The 20,910-nt window shown below is 37.3% G+C and overlaps 1 protein-coding gene across 1 annotated transcript in view; it reads right to left on the reverse strand.

Moving 5' to 3' along the window:
* The window catches only part of CARF (calcium responsive transcription factor), a 75,362-nt gene that overhangs the window by 50,639 nt on the left and 3,813 nt on the right, over positions 1-20,910 (reverse strand). The window contains 5 exon segments of the mRNA XM_006861973.1: positions 3,496-3,625; positions 8,325-8,445; positions 13,459-13,680; positions 14,190-14,310; positions 19,168-19,334. Of these exon segments, the coding sequence (XP_006862035.1) occupies positions 3,496-3,625; positions 8,325-8,445; positions 13,459-13,680; positions 14,190-14,267 (551 nt within the window). The 5' untranslated portion in view covers positions 14,268-14,310; positions 19,168-19,334.

Consider the following 20,910-nt stretch of genomic DNA (forward strand, 5'->3'; position numbering starts at 1 on the left):
CCAAATATTACAACAAAATGTGCAAAGATCTAGAATCAGAAAACCAAAAAGGAAGACCACACTCAGCATTTCTGAAGCTGGGGGAACTGAAGAAAAAATTCAAGCGTTGACTTTCGTTATTGAAAGATTCACTGGGCAAATTATTGAATGATGCAGAAAGCTTCAAGAGAAGATGGAAAGAGCGGAGAGTGGGACCCGACCCCGATACCAGAGATGGAGGAAAAGATGATGACGTGGAGAGATGGAGTGGCTGGGGGCTTTAGACCCAGAGATGGAGAGGGTTGTGTGCTGACAACCAGGGGGGCAGGCTTGCAGGGTATACTGGTTGGCTGATGATACATGGAGGGGTTTGTAACCATGGCAATTAAATGATATACGATAGGATGCATTTAAAACTAACGTTCTCCCATGTAAACGATCACATAACTCACAAGATTAAAAAAAAAAAAAAGATGGAAAAAATACACAGAGTCACTAAATCAAAAGGAAATTGTTAATGTTCAACTGTTTCAAGCGGTAGCATGTGATCAAGGGCCAATCATACTGAAGGAGGGAGTCCAAGGTGCATTGAAGGAATTGGCAAAGAACAAAGCACCAGGAGTTGATGGAATAAAAATTGAAATCTTTCAAGAAAGTGAGGCGGCACAGGAGGCACTCACTCATCTCTGCCAAGAAATCTGGAAGACAACTATCTGGCCTACTGGAAGCGATCCGTATTTGTGCCCATTCTAAAGAGAGGTAACCCAACAGAATGTGGAAATCATCGGACAATCTCTTTGATACCCCATGCGAGTAAAGTTTTAATAAATGTAATACAGAAACTGCTGCAAGCATACATTAACAGAGAACTTCCAGAGGTTCAAGCCGGATTCAGAAGAGGTCGTGGAACAAGGGATATCATTGCTGATGTGGCTAAAAACAGAAAATATCAGAAAGATGTTTACATGTGCTTTATTGACTACGCAGAAGCTTTTGATTGTGTGGATCATGACAAGCTATGGACATTACGAAGTATGAATATTCTGGAACACTTAATTGTGCTCATGAGGAATCTGTACATGGACCAAGAGGCAGTTGTTTGAACAGAACATGGAACACTGAATGGTTTAAAATTAAGAAAGGTATGCAACCAGGTTGTATTCTTTCACCATACTTATTCAACCTGTATGTTGAGCAAATAATCCCAGAAGCTGGGTTATATGAAGAAAAACATGGCATTAGGATTAGAGGAAGACTCATTAACAACCTGCGATATGCAGATGATACAACCTTGCTTGCTGAAAGTGAAGAGGATTTAAAATATTTAGTGACGAAGATCAGAGGACAACTTTCGGTATGGATTTTATCTCAATATAAAGAAAACAAAAATCCTCACCACTGGACCAATAAACAACATTCTTATCAATAACAACAGAGAAAAGATTGAAGTTGTCAAGGACTTTATTCTTCTTGGATCAACTATCAACATTCATGGAAGCAGCAGTCAAGAGAAATCAAATGACATACTGCATTAGGCAAATCTGCTGCACAAGACCTTTTGAAAGTGTTGAAGAGCAAAGATGTCAGCTTGAAGACTAAGGTTCGCCTAACCCAAGCCATGGTATTTTCAATAACCTCATATGCATGTGAAAGCTGGACAGTGCATAAGGAAGACCATAGAAGAATTGGTGCTTTTGAGTTATGGTGTTGGAGGAGAATATTGAAAGTGCCATACGCTGTCAAAAGAACCAACAGATCTGTTTTGGAAGAAGTGCAGCCAAAGTGCTCCTTGGAGGCCAAGATGGCCAAACTTCGTCTCTCATACTTCAGACATATTGTCAGAAGGGACCAGTCGCTGGTGAAGTACATCATGTTTGCTAAGGTGGAAGGACAGAGAGAAAGAGGAAGACCCCCAACAAGATGGATTGGCCAAGTGGCAGCATGGATGGACTCAAGCTTGGAAACAGTAGTGAGGTTAGCCCAGGATCGGGCAGTGTTTCCTTCTGCTGTGCACAGGGTCACTACTCAATGGCATCTAACTACAACAAGCTTGCAATAAAACTGTAAAAAAGCTTGAAATACTATATGTGACTCAGACATATGGGAATGAGGTAAGCATATGCTATTTAAAAAATGTTGCTAATAGACTTGGTCAACACATGGTAGCTACAAATCCTTAATTTGTATATATATAAAAAAATGCAACATCTGCAAAGTGCAATAAAGTGAAGTGCAAGAAAAGAGTCCTGGTGTGGCACTGTGGGTTAATGCACTGGACTGCATGGTCGGTCAAACCAAAAGGTTGGTGGTTCAAGCTTACCAGCTGCTCCTCGGAAACACTATACAGCATCACTATGAGTTGGAACCAACTGGACGGCACTTAACAACAACAACACCAACTGCACTGAAGCACCTGACAATAAAAGTTTCTTGAGTAAAGAGTTATTTATTCTAATTCATGAAAATTTTATTGACTTCCTTATGTTCTTATTATGCATTTAACTCCTCTGCTTTTGTTATATGTTAACTTCTGTTTTGGTTTGAATTTTCTCTTAATTAACATTTTTCATGACAATTTAAGGAAACTTGCACAGGGTGGTGATAAGAGCACAGCATGGTCAATCACATAATTAACATCAATGAATTATATACTTAAAGATCATTATAATGGCAAAGTTTGTATTACATGTTACTTTATCACAATAAACAAGAAAATGATAACAGGAAATGACAGTGTAGAAAAGAAGCACTTTGGCCATGCATAACTTCTAAAGAAGCCTCCTAGCTGCCAAGCTTCCATTAAAATAATTAAAGACATATTTGGTAATCATTTATTCTATTTTTTGAATTTCTGATTTTTTTCTATAGTCAATTAGCTTTAGCTGTAATTGAAAAATAGATTTCCACTGATTAAGTAGAATTCCTTTGTACGTATATAACACAGTACTCAGACAGTAGAACTGAAGTTTTGATACATGCTTAGTGAAATAAGCCAAACATAAGGGGACACATACAGGGGCTTCAAAAAATTTTGGGAAAAATTCCAGAATCTTTTAATTTCATTTGGTTACGAATTGGGCTGCGAACCTTAAGGTCAGCGGTTCGAAACTACCAGCTGCACCGCGGGAGAAAGATGAGGCTTTCTACTCCCGTAAAGATTTACACCCTCGGAAACCCTATACAGGGTCGCTATGGGTCGGAACCGACTCGATGGCACATAACAACAACAACAACAACATGAACTTTTTAAAGCCCCCTCATATTATATGACTTCATTTTATTTTAAAAGACTAGACAAGGCAAAAAACATACATATAATAAGACAAATGTTCAACCTTAGTGTAATTAAATAAACATAATGTAAATTTTCAGTGAGATACCAGATAATACCCACCAAATTGAAAGACAATTTAAAAATATTAAAATGCAGTACTATAAAAGCTTCAGAGAAACTTGTAAAAAAAATGATTACCATAGTGATTTTAAAAGATGAGCTCCTCTTTCGTATTAACTCACCTGGTCACTGACTTTTTTGGTGATGTGAGGGATGCATGTGGATGAAGAATGTAATTACTGGTATTGTCTGCTAGACCATCCACTCTTACAGTTGGTAAGTTTCTGTCACCAGTTTTCTCTTCAGAGACATCTTAACAACAAGAACAAAACATTATTAACTTGACTAACACATATGATTGTGCCCAACTAGAACTTATTATTTGTAATAGGAAAGGGAAGAACTATTATGAAGCTAAAGATAATAAAACTTATAATGATTTGTTGAGAATTTCTCTGATAAATGCATTTATTTTAAGATTAAAATACTACTGTAATTTCTTAATTAAGTTTTTATAACTTAAGTCAGTTTGGATAAAAAAGTGGTAGAAATAATTGCTAAGTTTCACAACAGAAAAATGGAAAATATATTTTTTGTTTATACTGTTTTTTGCAAACTGTTTTTTTCTTAGTTTTCATGGATGTTAACACAGATAAAGAATCAGAACTCTAGTATACATGTATGTTGTTTTAAGGTGTTGTTGACGGTTCTGACTCACAGAGACCCTATGCACAGAAGAATGAAACACTGCCTAGTCCTGCACCAATCCTTGCAAACTGTTACATTGAGCCCACTGCTGCTGCCACTGTGCCAATCTATCTGGCTGGGGAGTCATCCTCTTTATTATTGACCCCCCACTTTACTAAGTATAATGGTCTTCTCGTAGGGCTGGTCCCTTCTAATAATATGTTCAAATTATGAGAGATGAAGTCTTGCCATCCTTGCTTCTAAGGAGAATTCTGTCTGTACTTCTTCCAATACAGATTTGTTTGTACTTCTGGCAGTCCATGGGTACCTTCAATATTCTTCTCTAACACTATAACTCAAATCATTACTTCTTCTACAGTCTTCCTTATTCATTGTTCCAACTTCCACATGTATATGAGACTATTGAAAATACCATGACTTGGATAAGTACACCTTAGTCTTCAAACTGATACATTTGCTCTTGAACACTTTAAAGAGGTCTTTGGTTAGTTATGTGCCGTGGAGTCGATTCTGACTCATAGCGACCCTATATAGGGTTTCTGAGGCTGCAAATCTTTACAGGAACAGAAAGCCTCATCTTCCTCCCATGGAATAGCTGGTAGTTTCGAACTGCTGACCTTGAGCAGCCCAACTCGTAACCACTATGCTACCAGAGCTCCTTTAAAGTGGCCTTTAGTCAACAGATTTACCTAATACAATAGGTCGTTTGCTGCTTCCATGAGTGTTGATTGTGGAAAATGAAGTCTTTTACAACATCAATCTTTTCTACATTTATCATGATGTTATTTATTGGTTCAATTGTGAGGCTTTTTTTTTTTTTTACACTGAGGTCCAATTCATACTTAAAGTTGTGGTCTTTGACCTTCATCAGTAAATATTTTAAGTCCTCTTCACTTTCAGCAAGCAAGGTTGCAGCATCTGCATATCACAGGCTGTTAAAGAGCTATTTGCTCAACATACAGACTAAATAACTATGGTGAAAAAATACAACCCTGATGCACTCCTTTCCTGCTTTAAAACCATTCAAAATCTCCTTGTTCTGTTTGAAGGATTGCCTCTTGGTTGATGTGCATGTTCCTCATGAGCATACTTAAGTATTCTGGAACACCCATTCTTCACAATGTTATCCAACATCTAATCCTGATGCCACATTCTTCTTCATATAATCCAGCTTCTCAGGCTATTTGCTAAACATAGAGAATGAATAAGCATGATGACAGAATACAGCCCTGCTGCACACCTTTACTAATTTTAAACCAATCAGCATTCCCTTCTTCTGTTTTAACAACTGCTTCTGGGTCTATGTACAGGATCCTCATGAGCACAATCAAGTGTTCTGGAAAAGCCATTCTTCACAATGTTATTCATAGCTTTTCATGCTCCACACAGTTTAAAGTCTCTGCATAGCTAACAAAGAGTAAGTAAGCATATTTCTAGTATTGTATGCTTTCAGTCAAAATCCATCTGATAGAAGCAATGATATTCCTAGTTCCATGTCCTCTTCTAAATCTGGCTTGAATTTCTGACAGTTCCCTGTTGATGTACTGTTGCAGCCAGTTTTGAATTATCTTCAGCAAAATCTTACTTGCATGTGATATTAATGATGTTTGATGATTTTCGTATTGTTGGTTTACCTCCCTTTAGAATAGGCTCAAATATGGATCTCTTCCAGTCAGTTGGCCAGACAGTTGCCTTCCAAATTTCTTGACATCCATGACTATGCCTCCAGTGCTGCATCAATTTGTTGAAAAGCTTCAATTTGTATTCTATCAATTCCTGGTGGTGGTGGTTATGTGCCATAGAGTCAGTTCCAACTCACAGAGACCCTTGCACAGGGTTTCTAAGGCTGTAAATCTTTACGGGAGCAGAAAGCCTCATCTTTCTCCCACAGAACAGCTGGTAGTTTTGAACTGCTGACCTTGCAGTTCACAGCCCAATTTTAATCTCTACACTACCAGAGCTCCTTCCAGTAGATGTAATCAATGTGATTCCTGTTTATTCTACCTGGTAAGGTCCATAAGTATAAAAAAAAAAATCACCTTTCACCTTGTTTAAAAAAGGTATTTGCAATGAATAAGTCATTGGTCTTGCAAAATTCTATCATATGAGCTCCAATATCACTTCTATTATCAAGTCCATGTCTTCCAACTACAGACCCCTTCCATTTTTTATTTGCAACTTTTGCATCCCACTTGCCAGTAATTATCTTGATTGCATGTTTGATCAATTTCAAACTGAAGAAGTCTGTTGAATTCAATTTCATCATCACTGGCTTTAGTGATTGGTGCATTAATTTAAGTAATAGTTGTATTAAGTGGTCTTTCTTGTAGGTGTATGGATATTATCTGATCACAAATAGCATTGTACTTCAAGACAGGTCTTGAAATATTCTTTCTGATGATGAATTGCTATGTCATCCCTCTTTAATTTGTGGTTCCTGGCACAGTAAACCACTGTTGTTGTTGTTGTGAAGTGCCACTGAGTTGGTTCCGACCCATAGCGACCCTGTATAGGATTTCCAAGGAGCAGCTGGTGAGCTTGAACCACCAACCTTGCATTTCAAATGGCTTTGCTGTCTGGCACATTAACCCGCAGCGCCACACCAGACTCCATAGGACTATCAAATTCATAATGGCCAATATTAATGCATTTTAGCTCTTTAATGCCTAGCATATTCATCTTTATGCATTTAATTTCATCTTTGACAACTTTCAATAGTCCTAGATTCATACTTTGTACATTCCATGTTTTGATGATTAATGGATGTCTGTGGTTGTTTCTCTTCATTTTGAGATGCGCCCCATCAGCAAACGAAGGTCCCAAAAGCTTTACTCCATTCACATTATTACAGTCAATTCTACTTTGAGGGCATAGCTATTCCCCAATTGTATTTTGAGTGCCTTCCAATCTGAGGGGCTCACTTTCAGACACTATGTCTGACAATATTCTGGTATTATTCATATTGTTTTCATCTTCTGACACTATATCTGACAATGTTCGGCTGCTATTCATAGGCTTTCAGCGGCTAAACATTCAGAAATAGTCTGCCTCTCCTTCTTACTAGTCTGTCTTAGTTTAGAATCTCCACAGAAATCTGTCTACTATGGGTAACTCTGCTGGTATAGCTTCCAGAAATAAGCAAGCCAGCACAGTAAGACAAACTGATAGACAAGAGATGAGTGTGTATGTGTGTATGTATATATACACATATGTATATACACACATATATATTATTGTTGTTAAGTGCCGTTGAATCAGTTCTGACTCATAGTGACCCTGTACAGGGTTTCCAAGGAATGACTGGTGAGTTTGAACCACTGACCTTGCAGTTCAAACCAACCTTGCGGTCCAGTGCTTATCCTACAACGCCACACCAACTATATATGTTGTTGCTGTTAAGTGCCGTAGAGTCAGTTCTGATTCACAGGATTTCTGAGGAGTGGCTGGTGAACCTGAACGGCCGACCTTGTGGTTCAAAACCAACCATGCAGTTCAGTGGATTAATCCACAGCACAACACATGTGGTGTATATATACATACATATATGACTCCTGGCGTGGTGCTGTAAGATAATCATTGAACTGGTAATTGCAAGGTCAACAGTTTAAACCCACCAACTACTTTCGGAAAACCCTATACAGGGTCTCTATGAGTCAGAAGTGACTGACGGCACCCAACATCTAACTATTAGCTATCAGAGAGTGACAAAAAAGTGTAGCTATGATATTAGAAAGGAGACTCAAATGGCTGGAAAAGGAAGCAAAAGGAAGAGCACGCATATAAATATTACCCGATAAGTAAAGAAAGCATACAATAAAAAGAAATGGGAAGTATAATTTTCCTTTCTGAATCTAAAGGATTGGTGGGGAAAAAAGAAAACAGCAAAGAGAAGGAAAAGGTTATTTTTAAAAACAGCAATGAGTCACATGACTAACAAAAATATTGGTAAAAATATAATTGTAACAACTTCTCCAGTAGCTATTAGCACTATGTTTTTGTTACTGTTGTTATTATTACTGTATTATAATTAAAAAGAATTTGTTTTATGCTCACTGGTCCTTTGGGAGGAAGCAGGAGTCAACCAGCTTCACAGAATTCCAAAATGAAATAGACAGCTAACCTAGACAAGAGTTGAAAAACGAACTTGAATTCAATTAAGCCAAGAAATTTTTTCTAATTATTTAGTTCACAATTTTACCTAAATAAGTTAATTTTAACACTGACTTTCATGAGTCAATCGCTCTGAAATATGTATTTATTCTTTAATGTATTCTCAAATCCCTTATACCCCATTATTACTCACCCGGAGGACTATTCACATCCACAAGCTGTCCCTGAGGAACAACCACGTGTGTCATTCCTGTCTGGCTAGATGGAATTACTTGAAGCACCTGTCCGTTGTCTGATGGGTTGGCTACAATCATCTTGGAAGCAGTAAGATAAATAAATAAATAAAACACACATACCTACAGTGATCTAATGCAATTATTACTTAACTAAATTATTAAATATATACCTCCCTCTATGGTAGATACTGGAGTACTGGTGGCACTGTAGGATAGGCACTAGATCACAAAGTTAGTTTGAACTGCAAGGCCGGTGGCTCAAACCCACCTGCCTCTTCTTGGAAACACTACACAGGGTTGCTATGAGTTGGAACTGACTCCATGGCACTACAACATGGTAGATACTATTATTTCTCCCATTTAAAGATGAAAACATTACGGCACATATGACACTTTCATTATATACGCATGCTATCTAATTACTTGATGGCACTGAACAACAACAATGACAATCTAATTACTCGATCATTTGAACAAAGTCTCTGACTAGACTTTAAAATTTTGCTACTTATTATAAAGGTTATACATGTCTGACTTATTTATATGTGTGGTAATCATGTGTCCCATACTTTAAATAATTTTCAATAATTTAAAAAATGGTAACTTTGTTAGCTATCTAATTAAATAGGATTTATTTTTGTATTTCTGCTTGTACATTATGTCCTGACCTGATCCATATAGAATATCTGATCCACCTGGAATGCTACAGAGTATCTAAAAAGTCTGTAAATACAAGGAAAATTTATTTAAAATAAAAGCATACTTACTGTAGTTTTTTTTTCGGTTTAACCTACTTTCTCAGACTTTCCTGTTTTGGGCTACGTCAAACACAAGAACAATGCTGATGGTGATAGAGACTGCATTACTACTTGTAAGTTGTTGTTGTTTTAAGTGTCATTGAGTCAGTCCCAACTCATTGTGATCCTGTATAGGGTTTCCAAGGAGCAGCTAGCGAGTTTGAACCACTGACCTTATGGTTCAAATTGACCTTGTGGTCCAGTGCTTTAAACCATAGCGCCATGCCATTTAAATCTTAAACAGAACACCAAAACGCAACAATGAATAATAATGATTAAAAAAAAGGAAAACAACAAATGCTGATGAGGGTATGATTTTAAATGGTACAACCACTGAGGAAAACATCTCTTAAGAGTTAGAAATATAAGTACTTTGTGATCCAGCAATCCTATTAGTTTGCATATTATTTTGAGTAATAAGAGCTGACACAAATAGATATATGCATACCCATGTTCATCACATTATTCACAATAGCAAAATGATGGAAACAATCTAAATACCTATCGATACATGACTAGATAAACAAATAATGGTGCATAAATACAATGAAGTACTACACCACATTAAATATAATGATGAATCCATCAACAACACAGATGAACCTAGAGGTATTGTTGTTGTTGGGCATTATGCTGAGTGAAATTAGTCAATCACAAAAAGATAAACATTGCTGTTCTTATTTTCACCATCTGTCAGTACTACCATAATGGTGTGCATGATAAGCATTAAACTGGCCAATAGTATTGCTAATTCCAAGAGGTAAACACCAGGTTTCTAGCAGGCCGAGTTACAAAGTCATCATCCAATTTTAAAAAGTGATGTTGAAGCATGGTGTGATGGTTAGGGTTTTGTGTCAACTTGGTTGGATCAAAATTCTCAGTGGTTTTTCAGTTATTGTTGTTGTTAAGTATCGTCAAGTTGGTTCTGATCCATAGCAACCCTGTATAGGGTTTCTTGAGGAGTGGGTGGTGAGCCTGAAGTGCCAAACTTGCGGTTCAAACCAACTTTGCACCCCAGCGCATTAATTCACAGCACCACACCAGGACTCCACTTTAATCCAGGTTTATCAGTTAAGACGGGATAATTCCCAATGATGAAATCTAACCTGATGTAATCATCTCCCATGATGTGAACTGATGTGATAATCTCTGAACTGATTTAAGTACTCTTGTTGTTGTTAGGTGCCACCGAGTTGGTACTGACCCATAGCGACATTATGCACAGCAGAACAAATCACTGCCCGATCCTGGGCCACACTTGAGTCCGTCGATACCGCCACTTGGGCAATCCATCTCGTTTGGGGTCTTCCTCTTCTTCTCTGACCCTCCACCTTACCAATCATGATATCCTTCTCCAGCAACTGGACCCTCCTGACAAAATGTCCAAGGTGTGAGAGACGAAGTTTGGCCATCTGAGTCTCTAAGGAGCACTCTGGCTGCACTTCTTCCAAAACGGATCAATTGGTTCTTTTGGCAGCTATGATATTAATGTAGCCAGAAGAAACCTCTATAGGATTAAGCTGTTTTTTGAGTCTTTCTCTTTTGAGATATGGTGGTGGTAGTGGTGATGTGCTGTGGAGTCGGAACTGACTCAGTGACCCTGTACAGGGTTTCCAAGGCTGTAAATCTTTACGGGAGCAGAAAGCCTCATCATTCTCCCATGGAACAGCTGGTAGTTTTGAACTGCTTACCTTAAGGTTCGCAGCCTAATTTGTAACCACTAGAGAGATTAAAGCAAGCAAAGAGAACTCACAGGGATCTACTACCATTAAAGAATAGCCCAGGAAGTGAAGTGTATCCTTTGGACCTGAATCCCTGAACTGTGGAACAGCTCCTAGGTCCAAGGAAAGATTGATGCCAAGACACGTGGAGATCTCCAAGGAATGCCAGGCTTATAGATGCTAAAACAAGGACCTTTCTCCAGAGCTGAAACTGTGAATTCAGACTCCTAGCCTCAGTTAAATGAAATGACGTATTACATTAGGCAAATCTGCTGCTAAAGACCTCCTTAAAGTGTTAAAGAGCAAAGAAGTCATTTTAAGGAATATGGTACGCCGGACCCAAGTCATTGTATTTTTGATCACCTCATATGCATGTGAAAATTACGCAATGAAATAAGGAAGACCACAGAACAATCAATACATTGGAATTATGGTGTTAGCAGAAACTATTGAAAATATTATGGACTGCCAGAAGAATAAATCAATCTGTCTTGCGAGAAGCAGTCAGAATGCTCCTTAAAAACAGGAAAAGTTAAGTTTTGTCTCTTGTACTTTGAATATGTTGTCAGATAGGACCAGTCCCTACACAAGGATATCAGACTTGGAAAAGTGAAGGGTCAGTCAAGAAGGGGAAGACCCCAAAGAGACAGACTGACACAGTGGCAGCAACTAGGCTCAAATATAACAACAATTGTGAGAATAACACAGGACCAGGCAGTTTTTAGTCTAGTGTTTTGTTTTGCTGAGTTGGAACTCACACAACAGCTTTAGTTTCTCTACATTCAAGAACAAGTTGCAGTCTCTTTTAACATCTGTTTTTGTCTTTGTAATGACCATTTATTTATGTATGATGTTCTTAATATCATCTGACAACTCTTCAAGTCTTTGGTCATTAGTGTCTAATGCATCAAATCAGTTCTTGAGATGGTCTCTAAATTCAGGTGGGATATACTCAAGATTGTATTTGGACTCTCATGGTCTTGTTTGAATCTTCTTCAGCTTCAACCTGAACTTTACATATGAGCAATTGATGGTCTGTTCCCCAGTTAGTCCCTGGCCTTTTTCTGGCTGATGATATTGAGCTTCTCAATCATCACTTTCCACAGATGTAGTAAATTTGATTTCTGTGTATTCCATCTGGTGAGGTCCACGTAAATTCTCTCATGAGATCTCCAGCATCACTTCTATCACTAAGATGACATTTTCCAACTTTCCTCTGTGTTCACAACTTTTGTATTCCAATCACCAGTAAGTAACAATGCATCTTGATATCATGTTTGATCAATTTCAGACTGAAGAAGTTGGTAGAATTCTTCCATTTCATCACTACTGGCTTAATGATTGGTGTGTAAGTTTGAGTAATAGTGTTATTAACTGGTCTTCCTTATAGGCATATAGATATTTCCTATCACAGATGGCACTGTACTTCAAGACATATAGAAAGGCTCTTTTTGACTATGAATGAGAAAATTTTACAATTAATGTTCCTTATTTCAATGAAATCTTTTATTTCTTCTACTGAGACTTTGGATGTGGTGCTGTAGGATCAGCGCTGGACTGCAAACCACAAGATTGGCAGTTCAAACCCACCAGCTGCTCCTTGGAAACTCTATACAGGGTTGCTCTGAGTAGGAAGCGACTCGATGGCACTTAATAACAACAACTAAGACTACAAACTTGGTAAAAAAATACCTTTACCTAACTATTTAATGTAGCATTTTCATATTCTCATCCTTATGCATTGTTAGTCATATGACACATACATCTACCTACAAATATTAGCAAGGTTTATGCCTACTTCCCAATATGTCAGTGGTGCCTATACTACTTTCTTTCTCTTCAAGAAATCACACCAGCATGTGGTATGCAAGTCAGTGATGAGATGTTGAGTTCAGTCTAATGCATATATAAAAAGGAAATGTAAATTATATGTATACTCTGGCATTTTAGTACTAGTTATATACATTATGTTACATTTCCAAGTGATCTCAAAGTACCAGTGACTGATAAATTAGTTTAAAATAGTATTCTCAAAGGAAATCTTTTAAAATTCTTATATAACTTAAACACAAAGGTCTTGGAAATAACATTTTAATGCAATATAAGTCAACAGTGTCAAGAAATTAAGTCCTATAGGATAAGTACTAGACAGGTAACCACAAGGGCAGAGTCTAAACCTACCAGCTGCTCTCAGAAGGCCGATGCAGGCAGGGTAGCTATGAATTGGAATCAACTCAGTGGCATACAACCACAACAACAGAAACAAGAATTGCAAGGTTTTATCTTGCTTACTTCAGACTCATTACAAAAGACGAATGTCTAATAAAGGACATCACATTTGGTAGGTAGGGATCAGTGAATACAAGGAAAACCTTTAATGAGATGGGATTAACAATGGTTTTAAACATATCACAGACCTTGAAGATAGTGCAGTAACTTTGCAATAATGAGGGAGTTTAAAAAAATTCATAGAAAAATTCTATTACTTTTCAATCCCAATTTTCCATAAACTTTTTGAAGCACCCACATGTATACTGCTAAACAGCATAAAACTATTTATGAAATTTACTTACCATTTGTGCATTAGAATCCTCCAGTGACTGAAGTTCATACTGCATAGGTTGCCCACTTTGGTCCACTAGATGGAACTGCTCTGTAGAAGGAGGCTGGGTTAGGGACCCTTGCATATTTTGTGATGTGAGTGAAATATCTGCTCCATGGGTAGTAATGGGCACAACTGTAGAAGAATCATTTTGTCCAAAGGAAGAATCCCTGGAGTCCATATGAGTTAGGTGCTTTTGCAAAGGAAAAAAACCCCAAACACTTTAGTTTTTGTATTTTAAAAAATAAAACAAAAATGGAAAAACATACACTTTTAAATAATTATTTTATTTTTTATAAAAATTGTTAATTTGCACAAATATACAAAGAAAATAATTTTTAAGTGAAATTATTTTTATATTTTATTATCTCAATTTTATTGAGATAGAATTGCTCACAGGATTGTACCCTGAAATGATAGACTATAAAGTCTAGGTTTTTCTCTACATGTACATTTTTATTAATACAGTCATGATTTTAAGGAAAGTTAATTATGCTAAGTTTATTACTTTAAGTAAATTAATTCGTTAGTTTATATAAAATTCTACATTATAAAATGAAATATATGAAAGAATGTATGAATAATTTAACATAAAAATTCTAGAACATATTAAATAAAGCAGCTATTCCTGATACATAAAAAGTTGTTGAATGGCATCATGATTTGCCATACAACAGAAAAAGTTTCCAGTTGAATCCCTACCTCAAATACCTGAACATCTGTTTTTGATTCTTCGCCATCATGATGATTGACTCTTAAAGAACAATTAGACTGTTCCATGCTGATAGCACATTCAATTCCATTTTCTTCTATTGGTTAATAGCTAAAAGAATTTAAATACCTGATTAATCATGGCACTTCAATTTTTAAAAAAATGTTTATTGTGAATTATGTGATAGTTTACATGAGAGAACATTAGCTTTACATTCATCCTATCATATATTGTTTCATTGCCATGTTTACAATCCCCTCCATGCATCATCAACCAACCAAAGGGTATACCCTACAAGCCTGCTCCGCCCCCCTCCCCCCCCAGTCATCAGCACCCAGCCCCTCTCCCTCTCCGGATCTAAAGTCCTCAGCCACTCCATCTCTCCACATAATCGTTTCGGCCTCCATCTCCGGCATCACTGCTTCTCTTACACTCCGCTCTTCTCCCTTGATGGTTCCAGGGACCTCCACTCCTGGACTGCAAAGTCAGTCATTCCCCTCCTTTTCCTACAAAAACATCTACCTTTACATTTCCAACCCTCACTGTCAGGTCAGTAAAGATAACAATTATTCACCATTGTACCACAAAGGACCTATCACCATCTCTTTTCATTAGCCCCACCCAGACAGACTGGATACTATACAGTGGAGATTCTACCTTCCTCCACGCCCTCTGGATCTAGGCTCCCTCTTGAAAACTTGTAAGCTAGTCACTTCTTGCCTTTGCAGCCCCCTCATTTGGGGTAGCCAATGTCCAAGTTGCCCATCCATGTCTACTCTGTGTATAGAAGGGGTGGGAATGATTCTTGCTGTAAAGATTTGTTCCCTCTTTTGTGCTACTGCATCCATAGGTATAGGTCAATTTTATCAAATTGTATCAGATCACTCTTTTTTTCCCTCTTTCTTCTTCTAGTTGAGCTCTGATCATCCAGTGATTGAAGCCAGGTCAAGTGGGTATTATCTGCAAGTGTGGGTGTTCTTATGCATATGCCCTCTCTTCTTATCAGCTGGACGCTTCACTCTCCACTCTAGTCCTCTATGACTGTGTCACTGACTCGGGGCCAAAGAGTCCCCAGTCTTGCCACACTGCTGGCCAACCAGGTCTCCACCCAGGTCTACTGAACACTGTAGGGCTTAGCTCGCTGCTTCACTGCTGTTTTTCCCTCACTTCAGCATTTCTCAAGTTGAAAGAACTGAAGAAAAAACTTCAAGTCTCAACTTGAAATAATGAAGGGTATGTGCTGTGGATTAATATACTAGACTACGAAGCCGGTTTGAACTGTAAGGTTAGCAGTTCAAGTCACTAGCTGCTCCTTGGAAACTCTATATAGGGTCACTATGGGTTGGAAACAAGGAGCTTTGGTAACATAATTGTTAAGAGACAGGCTGCTAACTTCATTGTCAGAAATTCAAAAGTACCAGTGGTTCTGTAGGAGAAATATGAGGCTTTCTGTTCCACTAAAGATCTACAGCCTCAGAAAGCCTATACAGGCTCACAATGAGTCGGAACCAACTCCATGCCACACCAGATAGACTCATGTTAGCTTGATTAATGGGAAAGGCAATATACAACAAGAGGGAGGGTGGCAAAAGAAAGATACATGTAGTGGAAGACACACAGAAGAGTGCAAGAGGTAAATACTGTTAACTGACGGTAAATAGAAGAGATTGCAACCATTGTAACAAGTGTAGGATTTGTTGAATGTGGGACTGATAATCTGTTCTGCAAACCTTCATTCAATTCACAATTTAAAAATATTTAAAAAAAAAAAAGTTTATTAATTTAAAAAGAATCTTGCTAACTGTGAACGAAAGCCTTAATAAGTCACAATATATGCATTCCAAAATTGCTTTGTAACTTTTGGTTGAACAATTGACCTATGTTGCAATTCAGGTGTACACAAATGTATGTACTTTTCATTAAACTTTTAAAATTAAAACTGAGTTCTTCATCAGTAAAGCTATATAAATTAATAAAAGACAGTATTCTAGAGTCATATGATCTGGGTTTAAATTCCAACTTTATATTTACCTGTCACTTGGTTAACCACTCTATGCTTTAGTTTTCCCATTTGCAAAACGAGAATAAATTTCTATGTACCTTAAGTGTTGTTGTGAAGATTAAGTAATTAATATTTACAAAACTAGGCACAATTCCCAAGACACTGTCAATGCTCAATGAATGTTATTTTCATTATGATTATGTTTTGTAAAGTGGAGGGTCAGAGAAAAAGAGGAATACCCCTAACAAGATGGACTGGCACAGTGCCAGCAGCAATGGGCTTAATCAAGTTTAATGATTGTGAGGATGGCACAGGACCGGGCAGTGTTTTGTTCTGTCGTGCATACATACAAAAAACCAAAACCACACTCACTGCCATAGAGTCAATTCTAACTAAGAGACACCCTACATAGGGTTTCTAAGACTGCAAATCTTTATAGAAGCAGACAGCCTCACCTTTCTCTCCTAGGGAAACTGGGGTTTGAACCACAGTCCTGTGCTTATCCTGTATCTATGAAATTTTCATTGGAGTTAGTAAGCAGTTTGCTTAAAAAAATGAAAACAAGCCTGAAGAACCTATCAGTCATTAACAAATTTGCATATATTTAAAGAGAGATCTTTCTTTCTTTAAGATGAGTTAAAGAAAGCTACCCTGAAGGAGTCCTGGTGTGGTACTGTGGGTTAATGTGCTGGACTGCAAAGTCAGTTTGAACCTCAAGATCGGCAGTCAAGCTCACCAGATGCTCCTTGGAAGCCCCATACAGGGTTGCTATGGGTCAGAACAGACTGGAGGCACTTACCAACAACAACAACAACGTTCACTGCAGCACTATTCACAATAACAAAAAGATGGGAGACAGCCTAAATGCCCATCAAAAGAAGAATGATTAAACAAATTGTGGTACATACACACAATGGACTATTACACAATGTGAAAGAATACTGATGAATCTGAGAAGAAACTCCATAACATAGCTAAAACTGGAGGACATTATGACAATAGATGTAAACATAATCAAGATCATTGTAGCAGTATTCACAATAGCAAAAAGATGTGGTGCTGGTGTACCAAGGAGTTGGTTCTGACTCATAATGACCCTGCACAGGGTTTCTGAGCCTGTGAATCTTTAGGGGAGCAGAAAGCCTCATCTGTCTCCTGCAGACAGCTAGTAGTTTCGAACTGCCAACGTTGAGCTTAGCAGCCTCACTCATAACCACTGCTACCAGAGCTCCTTGCAAAAAAATGTAGAAAGCCTAAATGTCCATTAACAGAAGAATGGTTAAAACAAACTTTGGTACATACACACAATGGACTAGTACGTAACATTAAAAAATAACAATGAACCTGCAAAATAACTCTTAACATGGATGAATCCGGAGGACATTAAGTTGAGTGAAATTATTATTGTTGTTAAGTGCTCTAGAGTCGGTTCCGACCCATGGTAGTTATGTGTCGTGGAGTTGACCCTTTATAAGGTTTCCGCGGAATGGCTGGTGAGCTTGAACTGCCAACCTTGTGATTCAAACCAACACTACAGTCTAGCACATTAACCAGCCATACCAAACCAATACTCCAAGTTGTTGTTGTTAATTGGTTCTTAATCTTAGAGTCCCTGTACATGGTTTCTGAGGAGCAGTTGGTGAATCTGAACCGCTGACCTTGTGGTTAGCATTCTGGGGCTTATCCTATATTGCCACACAAGAATTCCAGTGAAATTAGTCAATCACAAAAGAAAACACTGTTGTAAGAAGTTAAGAAAAGTTTTTCTTGATAAAAAAAGTATTTTATGATGGGTTACCAGGGGTGGGAGGTAAGGGAAATTTATTCACTGGCTAGAGGGTGTATGTAGTGGTTACGAATCGGGCTGCCAACCTCAGGGACAGCAGTTCGATACTACCAATTGTTCCGTGGGAGAAAGATGAGGCGTTCTGCTCCAGTAAAGATTTACAACCTCGGAAACCCTGTACAGGGTCGCTATGAGTCGAAACTGACTCCACAGCACATTACAACAACAACAACAGAGGGTATATACATGTTAACTTGGGTGTAGAAGGCAATATACAACAACAGGGAGGTTGGCAGAGGAAAGATAAAAGTAGGAGCGTAAGAGCTAGAGTGAATAGAGGTAAATAATATTAACTAATGGTACATGGAGGGGATTACAATCATGGTAATCAAACTAAGTATATTTGTTGAATGTAAAACTGATGATCTACTTTGTAAACCTTTATTCAATTTACAATAAAATGCTAAAAAAAAGTAAGTTGGCTTCAATATCTATTGACCTAATCCATTGTTGAATTGGGAAATAAACATACAATTAAAATTAGATTTTGTGTATATATTTTTGCCCTAAAAGTTTTGACTGCAGTGAAAAGCATTATTTCCTTTTCCTCCATTTCTTCTATCAAGTAGCATGAACTTCTTCAATTCACCTAAATTCAGTTTCTTAAAAAACCCAGTTTCCCCAGCTTATTCTCAATGGCAAGGTATTTACTGTAAATTATCCCTAACTCCCAATTCACTTTATGATAAAGTGTACTTTTTTTTTTGCTTTAAGCACTACATCATTATTAACTTAATTTTTATTAAATCACAATACAGTATTAATAAATAGAAATATTGAGTAAAGAGAATAAATTTGAAGGAGAGTAAAGATATGGGCATGATATGGGAGTAGGGAGGCAATATGGGGCAAGAAGGACAATATGGGGCAAGGAGGACAATACGGGGATCAAGAAGATGGTATAGGGGAAAGGAGGGAAACTGGGGGAAGGGAAGGGATGCAGGAGGAAAAGAGATAAGATGGGAGGGAGGTGATTATACTTTTAAAGGTATAAAATGTTTTCCAATTTTTAACCATAACTAGAACAAACTCCCTATACAAACTGCAATTTGACTTTTTCATTAACATGTTAACTTTCATGAAGCTGTTACTTTCAATTAATTAAAAATAAAATGATTACCTTCAGACAGTGACTCAAGTTTAAATTCCAGGCCTCAAGCATTCTACTACCTCCAGAAATGCCCTTTGTTTTCTTCTGTAGCTCTTCCTTTTGGTGGCCCTAAATCATGATAGCTGTAGTCTCATATAGGTCAACCATATAATAATGTCTTCACAGTAGCCTTTTCTCTGTAATGAGAAAGTAGTCAATGAACATTTTCCTATATAGAGAGAAAATTAGTAAATTTCATTACACAACTTTTATTATTAAAAAAACCATTTATGAGTCTGGAATACTAGAACCATCACTACACTTGAAGAGAACTAAAGTCTAGGACTGACTGATAGATAGCTTAATGTATCCTAAAATACGTAAGTCTTTGTGCCTGTATTCTTATCTAAAATTAGGTTTTGTTTCTACTCACAGTCTCAAACTACCACTGAACTCAAAGACATATATTTCTCTTTATGGAAAATATTTACTAATAGCACTTGTTTGGGAGTCGAAAGAAGAGAGTAAATATCTCCCTTCCCTCAAATAAATCCTAGACTTGATTTGACAAGCTTATTTCTTAAGAAATATTGGATTGGATAAAGACATCAGAAAGAAGAAATAAGAGGTCCAGACAATTAATGGTTGGACTTCAGAAAACTCCTTCTAGAATGTTTCCTATCGTATTATACAAATGCATTTTATCTTATATCAAAAACAAAGACTAGAAAGAAACTATAAATTGATGTTTGGTGTTATAGGGAGAAGGGCATCTTGATTTACATACAGTGAATGCATGGAAAAGGGGAAGAGACAATATTTGAGTCATTGCTGTTCTGATTTTGTTCAACAGGAATTCTATTTGCTCAAAACTTTGTAGAGGTAATTTCTCAGCTGTCATTTCTCAAAAACTGTCTTAACATCTGATTATGCTGTTGAGTTTCCCCAGAGACTTTTATGTTCATATGTAGCCATTAAGACCAAGAATCTGAGATTAATTCCCCAAACACTTTGCATCAGTCACTTAATTTAAATCTTTAGTTTCTCTTAATTCCAGGTACCTTAATTAGTGTCTCAACATTTAAAGGATCGTTAGATCTATTTAATATCAGCATCAGAGCTTATTAACTACAAAAAGTCCACTGATGTTGTTAAATGCCATTGAGTCAGTGTTGACTCTTATTGAGCCTGTGTAGTCTGAGGCTGTTATGTCTTTTGGGAGCAGAAAGCCTCATTTTTGTCCCACAGAGCAGCTGATGGGCTTGAACTACTGATCTTATGCTTCATTAAAAATAAGAAATCCCTCAACTTTTGCTATAGTTGTTGTTGTCACATGCTGTCGAGTTGGTTTGGACTCATAGTAAGTTTATGGCATTTCCAAGACTGTACATCTTTGAGAAAGCCTCATCTTTTCCCCATGGAGTGGCTGGTGGGCTCGAACTGCCACCTTCTGGTTCAGTCCAGTGCTTATGGTACAGAGGCACACAATAGGTCAATGACATAATGTTTCTTACATGATTTGTACAAAATTACTATAAATCAGTGATGTCAAAAATTAAATCAAGATTCATAATTCAGATATTTTAACAGAATAAATTTTTTAAAGATGTTTTGAAAAGCTAGTTTTAAAGCAACATCAAAAATTTTATAGTTTATACATGCATATATATGTATATATATGTTGTTGTTGTTAAGTGCTGTCGAGTCGGTTCTGACCCATAGCAACCCTGAACAGGGTTTCCGAGGCTGTAAATCTTTACGGGAGCAGAAAGC

The sequence above is a fragment of the Chrysochloris asiatica genome, unplaced genomic scaffold (assembly GCF_000296735.1).
Source record: "Chrysochloris asiatica unplaced genomic scaffold, ChrAsi1.0 scaffold00045, whole genome shotgun sequence".
NCBI lineage: Eukaryota > Metazoa > Chordata > Mammalia > Afrosoricida > Chrysochloridae > Chrysochloris > Chrysochloris asiatica.